Source organism: Balaenoptera ricei, chromosome 15, assembly GCF_028023285.1.
Source record: "Balaenoptera ricei isolate mBalRic1 chromosome 15, mBalRic1.hap2, whole genome shotgun sequence".
In the NCBI taxonomy this organism is placed as follows: domain Eukaryota; kingdom Metazoa; phylum Chordata; class Mammalia; order Artiodactyla; family Balaenopteridae; genus Balaenoptera; species Balaenoptera ricei.
In genome coordinates this window covers 31,394,734-31,415,148 of record NC_082653.1, presented here as the reverse complement: position 1 = coordinate 31,415,148, position 20,415 = coordinate 31,394,734, and the positions used below count along the sequence as shown (strand labels likewise).

The following is a 20,415-nucleotide window of genomic DNA, read 5'->3' as shown; positions in this document are numbered from 1 at the left end:
CACAAGGGAATCCCCATAAGGTTAAGAGCTGATCTTTCAGCAGAAACTCTGCAAGCCAGAAGGGAGTGGCAGGATATACTTAAAGTGATGAAGGAGAAAAACCTACAACCAAGGTTACTCTACCCAGCAAGGATCTCATTCAGATTTGATGGAGAAATTAAAACCTTTACAGACAAGCAAAAGCTGAGAGAGTTCAGCACCACCAAACCAGCTTTACAACAAAGGCTAAAGGAACTTCTCTAGGCAAGAAACACAAGAGAAGGAAAACACCTACAATAACAAACCCAAAACATTTAAGAAAATGGGAATAGGAACATACATATCGATAATTACCTTAAATGTAAATGGATTAAATGCTCCCACCAAAAGACACAGACTGCCTGAATGGATACAAAAACAAGACCCATATATATGCTGTCTACAAGGGACCCACTTCACACCTAGAGACACATACAGACTGAAAGTGAGGGGATGGAAAAAGATATTCCATGCAGATGGAAATCAAAAGAAAGCTGGAGTAGCAATTCTCATATCAGACAAAATAGACTTTAAAATAAAGACTATTACAAGAGACAAAGAAGGACACTATATAATGATCAAGGGATCGATCCAAGAGGAAAGTATAACAATTGTAAATATTTATGCACCCAACATAGGAGCACCTCAATACATAAGGCAAATACTAACAGCCGTAAAAGGGGAAATCGACAGCAACACAATCATAGTAGGGGACTTTAACACCCCACTTTCACCAATGGACAGATCATCCAAAATGAAAATAAATAAGGAAACACAAGCTTTAAATGATACATTAAACAAGATGGACTTAATTGATATTTATAGGACATTCCACCCAAAAACAATAGAATACACATTTTTCTCAAGTGCTCATGGAACATTCTCCAGGATAGATCATATCTTGGGTCACAAATCAAGCCTTGGTAAATTTAAGAAAATTGAAATCGTATCAAGTATCATTTCTGACCACAACGCTATGAGACTAGATATCAATTACAGGAAAAGATCTGTAAAAAATACAAACACATGGAGGCTACACAATACACTACTTAATAACGAAGTGATCACTGAAGAAATCAAAGGGGAAATCAAAAAATACCTAGAAACAAAGGACAATGAAAACACGACGACCCAAAACCTATGGGATGCAGCAGTTCTAAGAGGGAAGTTTATAGCAATACAATGCTACCTTAAGAAACAAGAAACATCGAATAAACAACCTAACCTTGCACCTGAATCAATTAGAGAAAAAAGAACAAAAAACCCCCAAAGCTAGCAGAAGGAAAGAAATCATAAAGATCAGATCAGAAATAAATGAAAAAGAAATGAAGGAGACAATAGCGAAGATCAATAAAACTAAAAGCTGGTTCTTTGAGAAGATAAACAAAATTGATAAACCATTAGCCAGACTCATCAAGAAAAAAAGGGAAAATACTCAAATCAATAGAATTAGAAATGAAAAAGGAGAAGTAACCACTGACACTGCAGAAATACAAACGATCATGAGAGATTACTACAAGCAACTTTATGCCAATAAAATGGACAACCTGGAAGAAATGGACAGATTCTTAGAAATGCACAACCTGCCAAGACTGAACCAGGAAGAAATAGAAAATATGAACAGACCAATCACAAGCACTGCAATTGAAACTGTCATTAAAAATCTTCCAACAAACAAAAGCCCAGGACCAGATGGCTTCACAGGTGAATTCTATCAAACATTTAGAGAAGAGCTAACACCTATCCTTCTCAAACTCTTCCAAAATATTGCAGAGGAAGGAACACTCCCAAACTCATTCTACGAGGCCACCATCACCCTGATACCAAAATCAGACAAAGATGTCACAAAGAAAGAAAACTACAGGCCAATATCACGGATGAACATAGATGCAAAAATCCTCAACAAAATACTAGCAAACAGAATCCAACAGCACATTAAAAGGATCATACACCATGATCAAGTGGGGTTTATTCCAGGAATGCAAGGATTCTTCAATATACACAAATCAATCAACGTGATACACCATATTAACAAATTGAAGGAGAAAAACCATATGATCATCTCAATAGACACAGAGAAAGCTTTCGACAAAATTCAACACCCATTTATGATAAAAGCCCTGCAGAAAGCAGGCATAGAGGGAACTTTTCTCAACATAATAAAGGCCATATATGACAAACCCACAGCCAACATCGTCCTCAATTGTGAAAAAGTGAAACCATTTCCACTAAGATCAGGAACAAGACAAGGTTGCCCACTCTCACCACTATTATTCAACATAGTTTTGGAAGTGTTAGCCACAGCAATCAGAGAAGAAAAAGAAATAAAAGGAATTCAAATCGGAAAAGAAGAAGTAAAGCTGTCACTGTTTGCAGATGACATGATACTATACATAGAGAATCCTAAAGATGCTACCAGAAAACTACTAGAGCTAATCAATGAATTTGGTAAAGTAGCAGGATACAAAATTAATGCACAGAAATCTCTTGCATTTCTATACACTAATGACGAAAAATCTGAAAGTGAAATTAAGAAAACACTCCCGTTTACCATTGCAACAAAAAGAATAAAATATCTAGGAATAAACCTACCTAAGGAGACAAAAGACCTGTATGCAGAAAATTATAAGGCCCTGATGAAAGAAATTAAAGAGCATACAAATAGATGGAGAGATATACCATGTTCTTGGATTGGAAGAATCAACATTGTGAAAATGACTACTACCCAAAGCAATCTACAGATTCAATGCAATCCCTATCAAACTACCACTGGCATTTTTCACAGAACTAAAACAAAAAATTTCACAATTTGTATGGAAACACAAAAGACCCCAAATAGCCAAAGCAATCTTGAGAACGAAAAATGGAGCTGGAGGAATCAGGCTCCTTGACTTCAGACTATATTACAAAGCTACAATAATCAAGACAGTATGGTACTGGCACAAAAACAGAAATATAGATCAATGGAACAGGATAGAAAGCCCAGAGATAAACCCACACACATATGGTCACCTTATCTTTGATAAAGGAGGCAAGCATATACAGTGGAGAAAAGACAGCCTCTTTAATAAGTGGTGCTGGGAAAATTGGACAGATACATGTAAAAGTATGAAATTAGAACACTCCCTGACACCATACACAAACATAAACTCAAAATGGATTCAAGACCTAAGTGTAAGGCTTGACACTATCAAACTCTTAGAGGAAAACATAGGCAGAACACTCTATGACATAAATCACAGCAAGATCCTTTTTGACCCAGCTCCTAGAGAAATGGAAATAAAAACACAAATAAACAAATGGGACCTAATGAAACTTAAAAGCTTTTGCACAGCAAAGGAAACCATAAACAAGACCAAAAGACAACCCTCAGAATGGGAGAAAATATTTGCAAATGAAGCAACTGACAAAGGATTAATCTCCAAGATTTACAAGCAGCTCATGCAGCTCAGTAACAAAAAAACAAACAACCCAATCCAAAAATGGGCAGAAGACCTAAATAGACATTTCTCCAAAGAAGATATACAGATTGCCAACAGACACAGGAAAGAATGCTCAACATCATTAATCATTAGAGAAATGCAAATCAAAACTACAATGAGATATCATCTCACACCGGTCAGAATGGCCATCATCAAAAAATCTAGAAACCATAAATGCTGGAGAGGGTGTGGAGAAAAGGGAACCCTCTTGCACTGTTGGTGGGAATGTAAATTGATACAGCCACTATGGAGAACAGTATGGAGGTTCCTTAAAAAACTAAAAATAGAACTACCATACGACCCAGCAATCCCACTACTGGGCATATACCCTGAGAAAACCGTAATTCAAAAAGAGTCATGGGCTTCCCTGGTGGCGCAGTGGTTGAGAGCCCGCCTGCCAATGCAGGGGACACGGGTTCGAGCCCTGGTCCGGGAAGATCCCACATGCCACGGAGCAACTAGGCCCGTGAGCCACAACTACTGAGCCTGCGCGTCTGGAGCCTGTGCTCCGCAACCAGAGAGGCCGCGACAGTGACAGGCCCGCGCACCGTGATGAAGAGTGGCCCCCGCTTGCCGCAACTAGAGAAAGCCCGTGCACAGCAACGAAGACCCAATGCAGCCAAAAATAAATAAATAAATAAATAAATTAAAAAAAAAAAAAAAAAAAAAAGAGTCATGTACCACAATGTTCATTGCAGCTCTATTTACAATAGCCAGGACATGGAAGCAACCTAAGTGTCCATCGACAGATGAATGGATAAAGAAGATGTGGCACATATATACAATGGAATATTACTCAGCCTAAAAAGAAATGAAATGGAGGTATTTGTAGTGAGGTGGATGGAGTCAGAGTCTGTCATACAGAGTGAAGTAAGTCAGAAAGAGAAAAACAAATACAGTATGCTAACACATATATATGGAATCTAAGGGAAAATAAAGGTCATGAAGAACCTAGTGGCAAGACGGGAATAAAGACACAGACCTACTAGAGAATGGACTTGAGGATATGGGGAGGGGGAGGGGTAAGATGTGACAGGGTGAGAGAGTGGCATAGACAAATATACACTACCAAATGTAAAATAGATAGCTAGTGGGAAGCAACCACATAGCACAGGGAGATCAGCTCGATGCTTTGTGACCACCTAGAGGGGTGGGATAGGGAGGGTGGGAGGGAAGGAGATGCAAGAGGGAAGAGATATGGGAACATATGTATATGTATAACTGATTCACTTTGTTATAAAGCAGAAACTAACACACCATTGTAAAGCAAGTATACTCCAATAAAGATGTTTAAAAAAAAAAAAAAAGAACACAAATAATAAATGTTGGTGAGGATGTGGAGAAAAGGAAACCCTTGTGCACTATTGCTGGGAATGTAAATTGGTGCAGCCACTGTGGAAAACAGTAGGGTTGTTCCTCAAAAAATTAAAAATATAACTACTATATAACCCAGCAATTCCATTCCTGGGTATATATCCACAGAAAAAGAAAACACTAATTTGAAGAGATACTTATACCCCAAAGTTCACTGCAACATTGTTTACAATAGGCAAGCTATGGGAGCAGCCTAAGTGCCCATCAACAGATAAATGGATAAAGAAGATGTTAGATAGATAGGTAGATAGATATAAAATATATAGTTATATAGTTATAGTTATGTATATATATATATAATATATATACACACACAATGGAATTTTACTCAGCCATAAAAAAGAATGAAAATCTGCCATTTGCAACAACATGAATGGACCCAGAGGTTTAGTGAAATAAGTGAGACAGAGAAAGACAAATACTCTGTTATCACTTATATGTGGAATCTAAAAAATAAAACGAATGAACAGAACAAAACAGAAATAGACTCAGATATAGAGAACAAACTAGTGGTTACCAGTGGAGAGAAGGAAGGGGGGAGGGGCAATACAGGGGTATGGGATTAAGAGATACAAACTACTATGTATAAAATAAATAAGCAACAAGGATATATTGCACACAGCAGGGAAATATAACCATTATTTTGTAATAACTTTAAATGAAGTATAATGTATAAAAATGTTGAATCACTATGCTGCACACCTGAAACTAATATAATACTGTAAATCAACTACACTTCAATTTAAAAAAAAAAAGATGCAGTTATAATTCTATACACCGGGAACAATTAGAAAATGAAGTATTTTAAAATTACCATTTAAAAGAGTATCCAAGAGCAATAACAACAATAATCATACCCACTTACCTAGTAATCTAATAAAAGATGTTTAAGGACTTTCTGGGGAAATATTTAATCATGAGTATCAATAATCTCTTACCTAGTACTGCTCCACTCATTGTCTTCATTCTACCCTCAAATTGTCCTGATTTTCCAAATGCAGGGCCCAGAGAATGTGTAGACATGACCAGGATCGTAGAAGACCCAAGCAGGTCACCCAGCCCCCTCAAGTCTGATACATACACACACACACACACACACACACACACACACACACACTGCCAGGGCACTCCCTGCCCCACAAACCCTTGGGCCCAACTATCCCCCTAATACCTCACCTCGTTGTATAAATCACTGAATTCCTCAACCACATCCTTGGGGATCCTGCAGCCACGGTTGGTGAGGTAGCAGGCCACGCCATTCTTGGAGTAGAGGCTGATGCGGCCCACACTGCGCTCTCCATCAGTTGTCTCTTCCAGAAGGCCATTGGCTTCTGCTAGATGATAGATGGGATTCCCGTGGGAGCCATGGATCCACGTGGCTCCCAGCTCAAAGGTGGCGTGTCCTGATGGCGACAATAGGCTCTTATAGGGGCAAGGAAGAGGGCCAGAACACTGCCTCACCCTCCTTCCTCCAAGAGGATCCTTCCATCCCCAACAACAGGGGAAAGGAAGGGGATTAGGTCCCGCTCTAGCAACGAACCAAAATCTTCAGTGAAAATATCTCAGTAGAAGCCATGTGTGGCACAAAATGGATTCCACTTTATAGCTAACTTCCACCCTGAATAACTCTATGATCTGACACCAAGTCATCTCACTGGAATAATTAGAAGACTCTCCTAAGATAACACCAGACAACAGACCTCTCCTCCCCATCAGGAGAACTTCTATGGGTACCAGTGGGTACAATGGGCCCAGTGAGGGGAGCAAGGGTGCTTGAAATACCCAGTGAGGAGGCCCAGCCTTCCAGACCCAAGGTCCCCATTTGGCCTTATTCCAATTCCTCAAAATCCAGTGGCCCAAGAGTCTAAGCCACTCTGCCAGATGGAAAATGGTCACCTCCCAACTCAGTCTGGGGCAGAAGAAAGAGGGCAAACATTCCAGTTTGGAAGACTCCTCCCCAAGGCAGTCTAAAACAGACTTCTGGAGAAAACTAAGCTTTCTCATCCTATGGCACAGGTGGCAGAACCCTAAGAGTCTGACTGAGGCAGAGGGAAACTCCTGGGCCCAAGTTGGGACAGGGCTGGTGGCTCATTTTACCACCCCATCCATAGCCAAGGTATCAGATGCTCTGAGGCAAGTTGTCACTGTGCCTGTGCCTATTTCCTCTTCTGGGCCTCAGTTTCCTTTTCTCATGCTGCATGCTGTGATACATTTGTCTCCTCCCTTGCCTAGCTCCCAGGGAAGCTGAAACAATGAAAGGAAAACAGAAAGGAACATTTTTTGGTGTTTTGTTTTATTTTTGGAGGCCTGATTCAAGACATCATGTGTGGTAACTTTTTTGCCAAGATGGTCACAATAATCCCTCTTATTCTTACACACATGGCCCTTTGCAACGTGACTTTGCCAGTCCTGCCATCAAGAGATGGAGTCTTTCTGCACCCCTTGACTCTGGGCTGGGCTTGTGACTTGCTTTGATTAATAGAATGCAATGAAAGCAATGTTTGTGGTTTCAGAGCCTAGGCCTCAAGACACCTTGTGGCTTCCACTCTCACCCTCTTAGACTGTGACCACCATGAAAAGAAACCCAAATTTCTGGAGCCACAGAATATCAGCAAATAAAATGGTGTTGTTTTAAGCCACTACATTTTAGGGTTGTCTGTTATGCAGCAATAGTTATCTAATACACTATAACAGACAACACTCACCCCTCACCCCAGGAACTGGGCATTTCTCTTTTTTGTGTCTTCTCTTTCCTGGGCTGCTTCTAATTAAACCATCAGTTACTTAAAAAAAAAAAAAAAAAGCCCTGTGTGCATCTATGTGCCAAACACAGAGCAAGAGAAAACACAATCAACCTCAAGCCACAGCCAGCAAGACAGAATTTCCTGGTGACTCTGGAATCAGAGGCAAGAATGTGTGGGTCCCTTTGTCCAGGGAAAGTGGGCAGACCAGAAGGCACGAAAAGCTAGAAACCCAGTGCCCTTCTTCCTCCATGGGGTTCCTGGGGGGGGGGGGGGGCACTGGGGACATTTATTACTAATTCTCCTTTAGAGCCTCAGGCTCCCCAAGGTGTTTTGCCTGGTTTGAGCTCCCAATAGGAGCAAAAGGGGCCTGTACCCTCCCCAGGGTACACCAGGGAGCTCCAAGTCATAGTCACCGGGCAGTGATGTCCAGGCATGGGGTATCCAGGCATAAGCAGGAACGAGGTAATCAGCTCAAGGTCAGCAGCAAGGTCAGTGCTCCACCCCATCCCCCAAGCTTTACAAGGAGGTGGGGTGGCCCAGAGTACGCCTCAGTCTGAGGATGTTTCCTGCCCTCTCCCACAGGCCTCTCACCTTTGTCATCCTTGTTACATCCTGCATCCAAAGGGTACCAGGCACCATCTCCACATCTACCTCACGGTGTCCTTGGGGCTTCTGGTCATCGCCGCTGCCCTTACCACCGGGATTCACAGCTAGCATCTCACACTGCTGCAGGTCCAACTGCAGCCTGGGCTTTCAGCCCTGGGTGTCTGCACACACAACACACACACATACGCCCTTGCCTGGATTTGCTCTCCCGTATCCTGGCAGGGTCTGCCTTGATCTGATTCTTCACATACATCATGTGTGCAATTCCATGTGTGCAATTACCCCCTTCCTTCTTTTCACTACCTATCCAACTCCCCTCATCACCTGAGGCCCACCCAAGCTCCCTCCCCTCTGAGGAAGGCTTCCTGCCATGTGCATACCCTCAGCCTCCTGCAGCCCCATCCCTTCCACCTCCCTCCCTTCTACCATCACTTCCCTGCACAGCACGTCTTGGCTGTCAACTACCACTGAAACTGGGCTGTTTGTCCTCCCGTCTTCTGCTTTTATGTCAGACCCTGAATGTCTTATCAAGATTCAAGAACCACAAATGGAGCCATCCCATCCCTAAGGCTCCTAGTCAGCCAATCAGGTGTTGAGCAAAGAGTCTCAGGGCTTCCCAGCTGGCTGTCCCCAGGTTTGCACATGCCTTGGACTGCACTTTCATCCTCACTGCCAACACATACTCCTGTGTGTGCCCAGGGAAGACAGTATGTATAACTTCACATACACCTTCCAGGAAATACTCTAAGGGAAGACTTTTAATGTGATCAAAGTTTTTGAAAGAAAAGAGAAGGTTGCTCCTCAACCTCTGCTTATTCTAAGTCTGACCACCTACTTCTCTGAGCCATTTGCCCCATTCATCAAAAGTAAGCACACAGAATCTGCTTGGCCTTGCTGCCCATGTAGCAACAGACACAAAATCCTCTGGAGGGTCAGTGTAGCCCACACACTCCAGGCCACCATGAGTGGTCCCAGTGGGCCATTTTCATGGTCAGACCCCCTGGTTGGGAAACCCCCCTGACTTCTACCTGCATTTCAGGCAATTTCCCACCCTCTAGGACCCCTGGCAAAACCTGCCCACCCCTAGGGTATGTCTCTTATCTGGCTGCTTTCTCCAGAGGCCTCATTTCTCTGCAACCTGGACAGACCCTATTCCTGGACAATCCTAAGACCTGCCCATCACTCACAAGGAGGCCCAAAGTCTTCTTCCACCTCCACTGCCCTTAGCTCCTATTGTCCCAGGGCTAGCTCTCAGTCATGATACACTAATTCATACTCAAAAGTTAACAACTAATAGAAACTTGCATAATTCCCCTTCTTGTGAAATAGAAACCAGTCTACCCACTGCGAAGTTTGGTTCTGGGTGTCCTTTCCCTCCTAAACACTGTGAATTCTAGGTCATGTTCCAAAAATAGAGGCCAGAGCCCCATCCTGCCCACCTCAGAAGAGTGCTGAGGGGGGCAAAGGAAGGGAAAATGCCCAGGCAGCATGCATGATAGAACACTAACCCCCAGAAGAAGATAAAATAACGAGATTTCAGGCTAGGCCAGGGCACTGGGAGATAAGAAGTGACCTTAGGAGATGACTGGACTGAGGTGAACTGAGGCACTTACCAAGTTTCACGCTCTGTACGCGGCCTCCAATGCGGCTGGAAGCCTCAAGCACAGTGACATCCGTAAAGCCCTGCTCCAGAAGTGCTTTGGCAGCAGCCAGGCCAGCCAAGCCGGCGCCGATCACCACCACACGAGGCTGTCCCCTTCTCCGCAGGCCACGACTGAGAGGGTCATCCGCACTGTCACCACTGGATTCACAACTTTGCATACCGTCCACACTCGCCTCCTAGGAACCTGCAGGGGGCAGGGGGTCACAGCTCACCTGCTCTGCCTTCACTTCCCACCTGCCCCAAGAGATGCTCACAGGCTCTGCCTTCAAGGGGGGACCCTGAGCCCTCTCAATCCCTTCCGAGGACCTGGGCAAGAAGAGCCAACTCCAAAGGATGTGGGGAAGGAGGGAGGGAGCCACAGGGAAGGAAACAGGAAGGCAGGATGCACCATGGGCCCCCATCATCAAAAAGGAGAACTGACAGCCCACCTCAAACCCCTGAAATCCATCAATCCCATCTCAAACCTATTAGGCACCACCTCTTCCCCAAGGATGAGACAAGAGTCAGCAAGACAAGAGTCTTGGTCTTGTATCACCAAGGTCAAAATCAGGAGAAACTGATCCTGGTGCTGCTAACCTTGGACCAACACAGCCTAGCACAGCCCAGCACAGCCCAGTACCACTGCTGTGGTCCAGCTCACAATGACCTCAGGATGCTCTCATGGACCCCAGGATACTTGTACAGACCTCAGTGTGCTGGAGCCAACCCCAGGATACTTGCACACACTGCACTAGACCCTCTGCTCTCCCTCCCTTCCCTGGCCCTTGCCTCACTCTCCCTTGCCCTGTCTTCTCTCTCCTCTTGCTTTCAGCTAGTCTTTCACAGCCTCAATGAGGTGGCAATTTGGTAGGCAGGACACAGTCCCACCCTCCCCCCAGAAAGTGCCACGAGGCTGGTATCGAATGAACCTCTGCTATTCCGGGTAGGTCTCCAGTTTTTTTTCCCAGGCCACCCAGCCCCTCAGTCACCACAAAGCAGCAAAGAGCCCAGGAAACAGTGGACCGTGAGGACCCATGGCACCAGAGGCCAGACATCAAATTGACAGTTACGCTAAGCCAGCTTGCTCAGAGACGCCAGCCTAGGGAGCTGACGGGAGGCCAAGGGGGTCCCTGAATCTGGCCCCAGGGCTGGGAGAGGCTACCCTTCTATTCCTGGAGTGACTACAAGGGTTTGAAGGTATCTGTGGGCCATCCCAAGGGGCCGCTCATATCTGATCCTGTCCCCATTCCTTTCCTGACCCAAGCTGCCTAAGGTTTCAGCGGCAGAAGTTGCATACTGTCCAGTTAGTTATCCATACTATCCATAGTATCCAGGACCTAACAACAGGGGAGTGAATGTGAGTGGAAAGTAGCTGCTGGGCAGTGGACAGGGGGCATATAAAAAGCTGTCACCCATACCTAATAAAGCTAAGTAAAACCCTTCCTATGACACAGCAATCCCACTCCTAAGAATACACCCAAGAGAAACAGGGTATACTCCACCAAATAGACATAGAATGCTCATAGCAGCTTTATTCATGATAACCAAAAACAAATACCCCAAAGGTCCATCAACAGAAGAATAGATAAATATATTGTGCTATTTGTAGCATATTCATACAAGGGAATATTCTTCAGCAATAAACAGAACTAAACTACTCTCAGCAACATTACATTGAACAAAAGAAGCCAGAGACAAAAGAGCACCATATGGTATGACTCCATTTATGTGAAATTCATGAAGAGGTAAAATGAATCTGTGATGACAGAAGAGAGATTGGGAGGAGGGGAATGAGTGAAATGGGTCAGAAGGGAACTTTCTGGGGTGGAAGGAATATGTATCTTTATATGAATGGTGGTTAACAATGTACATAGTTGTATACTTAGGATTTGTGCCACTCACTATATATACGTATGCATATACATCTCAATAACTATTCAGATATTCATTCCTGGTTCACTATAAAAAATAAAATAAAAACTGTGCGCTAACTTCCTCCTTCACACGCCTCAAGGTCTGACCACTTAGGTTTCCACCCCACCTCTAACATCTTTTTATCACAGATTTTAAAAGCGGTCTTTTTCTAAATATTCTCAGTCTGAGAAGCTGCTCCTTGCACCTCCCCCGCCCACTTCACCTGCCGATGCCACACCTGGGCACGGACAGGAATGTCACCCCAAATCCCCTCCAAACCACACCCCACCCCCCACCCCCAGGCGGCCGACTCGGTGCGGGACTGGTTCCCTAGAGGGCCGGAAGGTGGCGCCCGAGGCCCAGAGAACCTCAGAGGCCGGGGCTCCCCACACAGCCTGGATCCCTGCCTTCTTCTAGGAGAGCCTGTGTCCCGGCTTTCCCATTCCTCCCTCCTATGTCCTTCTGTCCTTCTGCGGTCCACCCCACCCCCCACCCCCGTCCCAGTGATGTCCTGTTCGGCCTCCTGGGAGCATGGAGGTCAGAGCTGGCGTAAGCCCTTTCCTCCCCTCCCCCTTACCGTTCCTCCTCTCCCCCTCTGCCACCTTCCCCTCCCTCCCCCAGGTTCTGGCGGAGGACTAGAGGACTAAAATTAGAGGTGAGGGTGTGGCTGCCTGCACCAGAGGCCAGCAGGGAGGAAGAGTCCGCCCCGCGGTGCAGGCAAGGAGCGTGCTCTGCGTCAGGTTTGTAAACACACAGGGAGCTCAGAGCTGCTGCTAACGGCCTCCACAGCTGGGCACCCTGCTATGCTAAGCCAGAGTCGAGACTGCCCACCTCGCCCCCACGCCCCAGTTCCCCAGGACTAGGGGGCTCTGCCTGTGCGCTGCTCTCTGGGCCTCCAGCCCCACCCCCAGCCTGAGGCCGCCCTCCCCAAAACAACCACTTTTACACAGTAAAGGGGTGGGATCGCTACAGTGGTTTTCAGACCTTACTGGTGGAACCCCTTCTCGAAAAGCGCCTGTGGAGACCAGGGTGTAACTGGGTTGAAACTGGAGTTCCCGCTACCCTCTGAGGTCCCTAAGGTCTCATGGCAGAACCTCCCAGGCTCCCTGGAGCACCACCTATGAAAACCCGGGGATTAGGATAAACTGCAGCCTTCGGTAGAGGTAAGGAATGCTTGGGGCAGTGGTGCATTCCCAGGAGGCTACCTGAACTTCCTGGCTTCCCAGCCTCCCTTTCCTTCTCTCTGAAGTGGCCCAGCTTGTCCTAACTGCATTATTGTGACAGTTAAATAAGGCCCTATATGGATGTCAAGAGATTGTCAGCATTTTTAAGAGCCTTGTGTGGGAAAATCATCTGTAAAGTTCTGTAGCTAAATTATGAATAGACTGCCTTTGGTACAGGCTTCAGGAATGGATTGTGGGAAATGCAGGCAGGCAGTCTGCCTTTAAGATGAACACAGAAAGGACCACAAGTTCCCAACATATTAGAGACCTTCAACTCAAATAGACATCACACATATGGTGCCATGGTGGGAGCAAGTAAACAGGGACCATATAGGTCACCTATTCCCCTGGCCCTCACTGCTAACCCCATAGTTCTGTCTCTCCACAGGCTTTGTCCCAGATGAGCCTGTCAACCCCTGGGGCCCCCGCAAGAAGCCAGAGAAGCCACATGCACAGTCCACAGATGGCAAAAATGAGTCGTCTGCCTCATGGTCCCCCATAATGGCCCATGGAGCCAATGTACCCTGGGGTCCAAACTGAATGGAAAGAGAAAACTGTATGTAGCAACACCTACTGTGTGCTGGGCCCTCAGCTAAATGCTGAACTGGACTTTTGGGCCCTCTTATCTCAGGATGGGGGGGGAGCACATTTGTTTTCTGTTGGTTTGTGTCATCTCTTCCTTTGGAATTTTTTTAATCTTATGAGAAAATGCCTAAGAAGAATCACTTAATGCTCCTTGGTGCCTCCCTGTCCTTCTCTTGCCTTCAGTAAATTAAATAAATAAATAAATAACATCCCCCTCCTTGATCTGTATGCACAGGAGAAACAGAACACCCTGTACTTTTTTGAGCAGATAAAGGAGAGAAGAAAAAAGTGTTGGCTCAGCCAGGCAGGGAGGGGGAGTAGGGAGGAGGGAGGCACAGGGCAACAGACATTTGCCTACTTGCTCCTGTTTCCAAGGCAAAATAGGGGTGGGAGGCTAGGGCCGCCGTGTCCCCAGGCAGGCCATGCCTAGTAGCTTCAAGAAATCAGGTCCACCCCCATTCAACATGCCCAAATGCCCCACTGCCTCCCACCCTTACCCCACCTCGCTCCATCCCCACCCCCACCCCCACTTCTCTGGCCTGCAGGCCACCACCTCCCCCTGCAGGCCAGAGCCAACACTGCCCTGACTGAACCTGCCCAAGAAGCCAAATTGGAAAGAAGGCAGCAGGGAAAGAAGAGGGAAGAAAGGCCCTGTCCCATGGCAGGGTCACCAAAGAAGGATGGATGAAGACTAGGAGGCCCAGGGAGTGAATCACAAGGAGAGTCAGTGGCCCAGGTTGGTGCAGGACACCCCTTCCTCCTCAGTGTTGGAGTCCACTTCAGCTCATCAGGCAATCAGCAGGTCACTTCCCTCCTTAACAGTGACCACTACAACAAAAACAATGCCACAAGGGGCCCAGCCTCCCAGGTGCCCCATACCCTTCCAGAGTTGCCCCTCAGAAGAAACAAAAGAAGTCTGCCCATCCTTGGCTCCCTTCTGAACACAGCCTACTCCCAAATATGTCTGTCTCCCTGTCCTTTCCTCAAGGTCACTCCCGGATGAATGACCATTTCCCAGAGAAGAGTATGGCCAAGGCATTTAGCCCACCTGGACCTTAGGGTCCAGACTCCAACAGCTGAAGCACTGCAAAATGGGCCCACCCCGGGACTTCCCTAGCAGTCCAGTGGTTAAGACTCTGTGCTTCCAATGCAAGGGGCATGAGTTGGATCCCTGGTCAGCGAACTAATAAAATCCCACATGCCGCATGGTGCGACCAAAAGAAATTAATTAATTAAAAAAAAATGGGCCCACCCTTTCCAATGAGCAGGCTTCTCTCCTCTAAGCCACACATTTGCTCATGTGAGCTCTGTCCAGGGCTTTGGGGGCCACCTGCACCTTCCCCATCAGGGACTTACAAGTGTCACCTCCCAACAGATACTCCTAGTGCCCTAGGGCAGCAACCCAACCTCAGTTTCCCTGAAGGAATCCCTCTCTGCCTCAGGCTTCTAACAGGAGGAAGGGAGGGGGAGGGAAGCTGGGGTACTGGTCCTGAGGAATCTCTCTGGACTGCCTGGCAGTTTGGGGGCGGGGTGGAGGGGAGTGGGGGGTGCGGATTTGGATTCTCGAGGACCCCCCAGACAATGCAATTATTCTTCAAATGTAAAAAACGCCCAGAAATCCCAGACCAGCTGCTTTGCACAGCGGCCCAGACAAAGGGGCTCTGTGTCTGCCCATGAGGCTCCTCCCACCCCTAAAACCCAAGGAGAGACTGAGCCTGAACTCCTCCCAGCCAGACCCTCCCAGTCCTCCTCACCCAGGCCAGCCAGCCAGGAAGTGAAAGAAGTAGGATTTCTGGGCCAGGCCTGGCCAGCCACGGAAGGTAGGTTGGGGTGTATAAAGGTGGGGACAGGGCAGGAGCAGCCTGTCAGCCCAGAAGACACAGGGGGAAGGGAGAGAACATTGGCCTGGGAGCCCAGAGACCTGGATTCGGGCCCCAGCTCAGTCTCTCTTGGCAGGTGACCCCAGACCAGTGTCTTCCCTTCTCTGGGCCCCACCTGGCCAATACCTCTGAACTCACCCCAAGGACACAGCATCTGTACCCCGCCTCCTGGACATAGTTATCTAAGCCCCATCTGATGCTTAACTGCCTGCCTCCTTCAGTCTTTAAACTTTCCCATCTGTAAAATGGGGGTACAGCTACCTGGTGGGACTGCTGGGAGAATTAAATGATAGCACAGGTAAAAGGTGTGGCCGCCTGCCAGGGCCACCTCAGAGTGGGAGGGAGAGGGAGGATAATCCCCAAAGAGACTAGTACGGAGGAGGGAGCCACCTCTCCTAGGACCCAGAGCTCCATTTCATGTGTAGAAGAACCCAAGTCTTCACCTGAGCTTAGACTCCAGCCTCAACCTTGGCCCCAACCCTAATATCAGAGTGGACCTTGATATTGACATCAATCATACTATCCCACAACCTGTGTTTGACTGACCCCCAACCCTGACTCAGCCTGACCATCCCACCAGTCTTGGCCAGGGAAGTGGTGGGGAGTAAGCATCAGATACAGTGGCCGTTAGCCAACCCTAAGCTCAATCAGTAAAAGAGACAAGGCACGGGGCCTCATTCTGCAGAGCCCTCCAGCCAGCAGTGTCCTCTGGCCCTCACAGGCCGACATGAGGAAGGGGCTCTAGGGGCCCCATCTTCCTTCCTGGCACTTAGACTTTTCTCCAAGCACAATGTCTTTATTACCAACACCTCTTCCCTGCAACCAGATGTGTAAAGTCCCTAAAAACACAATTTTAAAAGGCTTTGTAAGCCTTTTTCAGAAGAGAAGTGGGGAGCCTGTATTGCATGGAAAAAGACAGCCCTAAACTCAGTGTTTGAGGGAGGGGAGGTCAGAGCCAAAGGCATGGCCCACAAAGGCACTGGTGGGCAGGAGGGGAAGGTATTTCTGGAGAGGTGAGTGCTCTGGCTGGCTTCTGTTCCCCTTGATGCTCTGCAAGGTGGGACAGACCTGAGTGAATTGTTTCAGGACCCCAGCTTATAGCTGCCTGCAGAGACAGAAACTGGAGACTACCTGAGTGGGGGTGGAGGAGGGGAAGAAAGCATGGACAGAAGTCAGAGAAAGGGTTGGGTCTTTCTGATGGGCATAAAGCTCAGCTGGCAGTAGAGAGAGAAACAGAGGTGGAGATGGACCAGGGCAGAGTCCAGGACTGCATTCCTGCCCCTATACTCACACCCAAAGAGCTTTATCCCAAACTCCATCTTAGAGATCCCATCCACCTTCAGCAAAAATGAATGGGTCATGCTCTGACAATAGATCAGATCAGGTACTAGTCATCTAAACATCTCCTATGAACCTCTCAAAATCTGGGCCAGCACTACCAGCTCAGCTTCCATCTCTGATCCATGCATGCCCTGGTTTCCCATCTTTGTGTGTGTCTGCACACAGAGGTCCTAACTGGCCAGGTCACCTCTCTGCAAGCAAGGCCCACATTCTTCCCCTCAGATCCCAGGTCTTCCAGAGGCAGGCACAGCCCACGCTCCCTCAGCCCAGAGAGAGGTCAGGGGTCTGACATGATGGCTGCCACTCCTGGAGAAGATGAAATTGCCCAGACAGCAGCTTTTGTCCCTAACCAGCATTCCCTTGGGTGAGTCCATTAGCACCTGAGCTTCAGTTACCCCATCTGTAGAATGGGAACAGTCACCCCTACCTTGAATGAGGCCAGCCCTGACCCCAGACCCTATTAGCCAGTTTTCTTTTCCTCAGCAAAGTCCTAAAGGCACAGGTTTCACTGTGGCTCCCTTTAGCAATCCTTAGGATGAGACCTCATGGCCTGGATTCCCTCCCTCTGAGCAGGATGTGACACCCAAACTCTAAACCCACCCCCCCTAGGAAGTCATCAACCACAGAAATGTAAGAGACCACAGAACTGGTTACTATGCCAGTGACTACGTTGGTGTGAGACTGCCCTTGGTGACATCAAATCAGGCCATGAGCAGGGGAGGGCTGATGGGAGATGGTACTCACAGTCACTCACTACCCTGGGAAAGGCTGAATCTGGAGAGAGAACACCAGCCTCAAGACCATACCAGCCCTGTTCTGAGGCACCCAAGTCACCATGGCCCCTGGGGAACCCCAGGAAGACACCTTTCTTCCTCTCTCTCTCTCCCTTTCCCTCTCTCCCCACCTCCCTTTGTCTTTCTCTCCCTCTCTCTCTCTCTCTCTCTCACACACACACACACACACACACACACACACACACACACACACACTTTCCTTATGTTTCCCTTGATGACTCAGCTTGCTAAATAGCCTCCTCCCTTGGGAATACTTTATTGCACCATGGTTTTCATACAGGCCCTTGTTTTTGAATACCAGTGGTTTGAGGCTCCACAACTTTTTAGATGAGTGACCTGAGCCTCAGTTTCTTCATCATTAGAATGGGGATGAAGAGTCCCTGCCTCACAGGGTTGAGTGTGACAATGCAGAATGCTTAGCCCAGAGCCAGGCATGTAGCAGCAATGGTTTTTATATTAGTTTTCCTACAGGCCTAAGTCTGCACACTAGTGGGGTCACCACAGGGATGGCTGGGCCAGGACATCAGACATGGGTAGGGATGGGAAATCCAGCCAGTAGAGAGGTCACAGACCCTCCTGCATGATGACTCCAAAGCAAGACCTCCAGGCCTCAGAACTACACCACCCCACAGTGGCACTGCTATGGTCTGATGACAGGGAGGAATAGACAAGTAAGAGAGAAGGGCCACACCACTTACTGGGGGCACTTGCTCCTCCCAGGCAAGGTCTGTGAGGCTGAAACTGCAAAAACAGGACAAACTGTATGGTCACCAGCCTCCAAGATGGCCCTCAATGATCCTCCCCTCATGGTACTCATGCCTTACAGTCCCCTCCCAAGCTGATCTGTATAGCCAATAGGATATTGTAGAAATATGGAGTGTGACTTTCAAAACTAGGGCGTAATACACACTGTGGCTTCCACCTTGCTCTCTTAGACTGCTTACAAGAGGGGAAGCTAATCACCATGTTGTGAAGAAACCCACATAAGCCCACTGAGAGGCAAGGAACTGAGTCCTACCATCAGCCAAACCATCCTGCTAAGCATGTGACTGAACCACCCTGGAAGCAAATCCACCAGCCCCAGTGAAGCCTTCTGATGACTGCACTCCCAGCCAACACCTTGACTGCAACCTCCTAAGAGATCTCAAACCAGAAACAACTAAACTGCTTCCAAATTCCTGACCCACAGAAACTATGAGGATAATAACTGTTTATTGCCATTTTAAACTACTAAGTTTTGGGGTAGTTTGTTACACAGCACCAGGTAACTAACAGTCAGCAGTTCTCTCTCCTTGGAGACCCCTCAGAGTAGAGACCCCAAGGTAAACTCCCCATCCTACTCAGGGTCCCAGCTCCCTCTTTTCTAAAACTCAGGGCTGGGGTTGAGTGAGCAGAGAGCCTGGCCCAGGCCCTACAGCATACAAGGCCCAGGAGACAGGAATGCCTTCCCAGCCTGTGCATTAGACTCACCTGGAGATTTTTACAAAAGACCAATACCAAGCCCGGAGATTGGGTCATCTAAATCAGACTCTTCCGGGTGGAGTTCAAGCATGGAAATTTTTTAAGGACTCTACATGATGCTAACATATAGCCAAGGTTAAGAATCACTTCTCTACAGCAGATTCCAAATGCAGATTCCAGGCCAGCCCAGAACATCTGGGATCTGCCTGTACAGGAGTAGAGGAGGCAGAGAGACCAGAAAGGCCAGGCAGTACCCAAGGTCCACTCCCCACCTTCCAGCCTAGGCTGAGGGTCTCCCTCTGTCCTCCCTCCCCAGCTGCTGCCCAACTCCCAAAGCACTCTGCATTGAACACCTGTAATGCACCTCTGCTCACAGGGACTGCTCCCTCAGAGAGGACCCAGGGTGCAGGGATGGGGTCTAACTCTGAGGGAAGACTCTGTTTTCTCATCTGCAAAATGGGTATTGCCATCACACCTGGTCTGCTCTCTAATGGGTATTAGGCTACCACTCAGAAGTTTTCAGAGAGATTTATGCTTTATCTCCCTCAAGGCAGCTTCCCGCTCCTTCATAGCAGCATTATTCACAATAGCCAAAAGGTAGAATCCACTCAAGTGTCCATCGATGGATGAATAAACAAAATGTGGTACATGCATATAATGGAATATTATTCAGCTTTGAAAAGGAAATTCTGACACATGCTACAACATGGATGAACCTTGAAGACATGATGCTAAGTGAAATAAACCAGTCACAAAAGGACAAATACTGTATGATTCCACTTACATGAGGTACCTAGAATAGTCAAATTCACAGAGACAGAAGTAGTCAAATTCACAGAGACAGAAAGTCGAATGGTGGTTGTCAGGGGCAGGGGAGGGAGGAAATGGGTAGTTACTGTTTAAAGGATACAGAATTTCAGTTTTGGAAGATGAAAAATAGTTCTGAAGATGGATGGTGGTGATGGTAGCACAACAATGTGAATATATTTAATACCACTGAGCTCTATACTTAAAAATGGTTAAAATGATAAATTTTATGTTATGTATATTTTACCACAATAAAAACAACAAGAACAACAACAACAAAAAAAAGTTGAGTGAGTGCTACTCTGTACCAGGCACTCGAGATACTGAAACAGCCAGATGCCTCCCCTTGGAGGATCAGGGGTGACAGGTGCCACAAAGCAAAGCAGGTAAGGGGAGAGGCAGCTGCTCTGGGTAGGGAGGTCAGGGAAGCCTCTCTGACAAGGGGACACCAGAACAGAGGAAGTGACAGGCAGGAGAGGACCAGAGGGCAAAAGTGCTGTGGTGACCTCCTAGGGACTTGCTGAATGACAAAATATGTGGGTAA

General features: G+C 47.2%; 1 protein-coding gene across 4 annotated transcripts in view; it reads right to left on the bottom strand.

Moving 5' to 3' along the window:
• Window positions 1-20,415, bottom strand: part of SMOX (spermine oxidase) — a 46,091-nt gene that overhangs the window by 13,735 nt on the left and 11,941 nt on the right. For all 4 annotated transcript variants that reach the window (XM_059897555.1, XM_059897556.1, XM_059897559.1 and 1 more), the window contains exons 2-3: window positions 9,838-10,071; window positions 6,051-6,277 (exon numbers count right to left, since the gene is read on the bottom strand). In XM_059897555.1, the coding sequence (XP_059753538.1) occupies window positions 6,051-6,277; window positions 9,838-10,045 (435 nt within the window). In that variant the 5' untranslated portion in view covers window positions 10,046-10,071. The remainder of the gene's footprint in view (window positions 1-6,050; window positions 6,278-9,837; window positions 10,072-20,415) is intronic.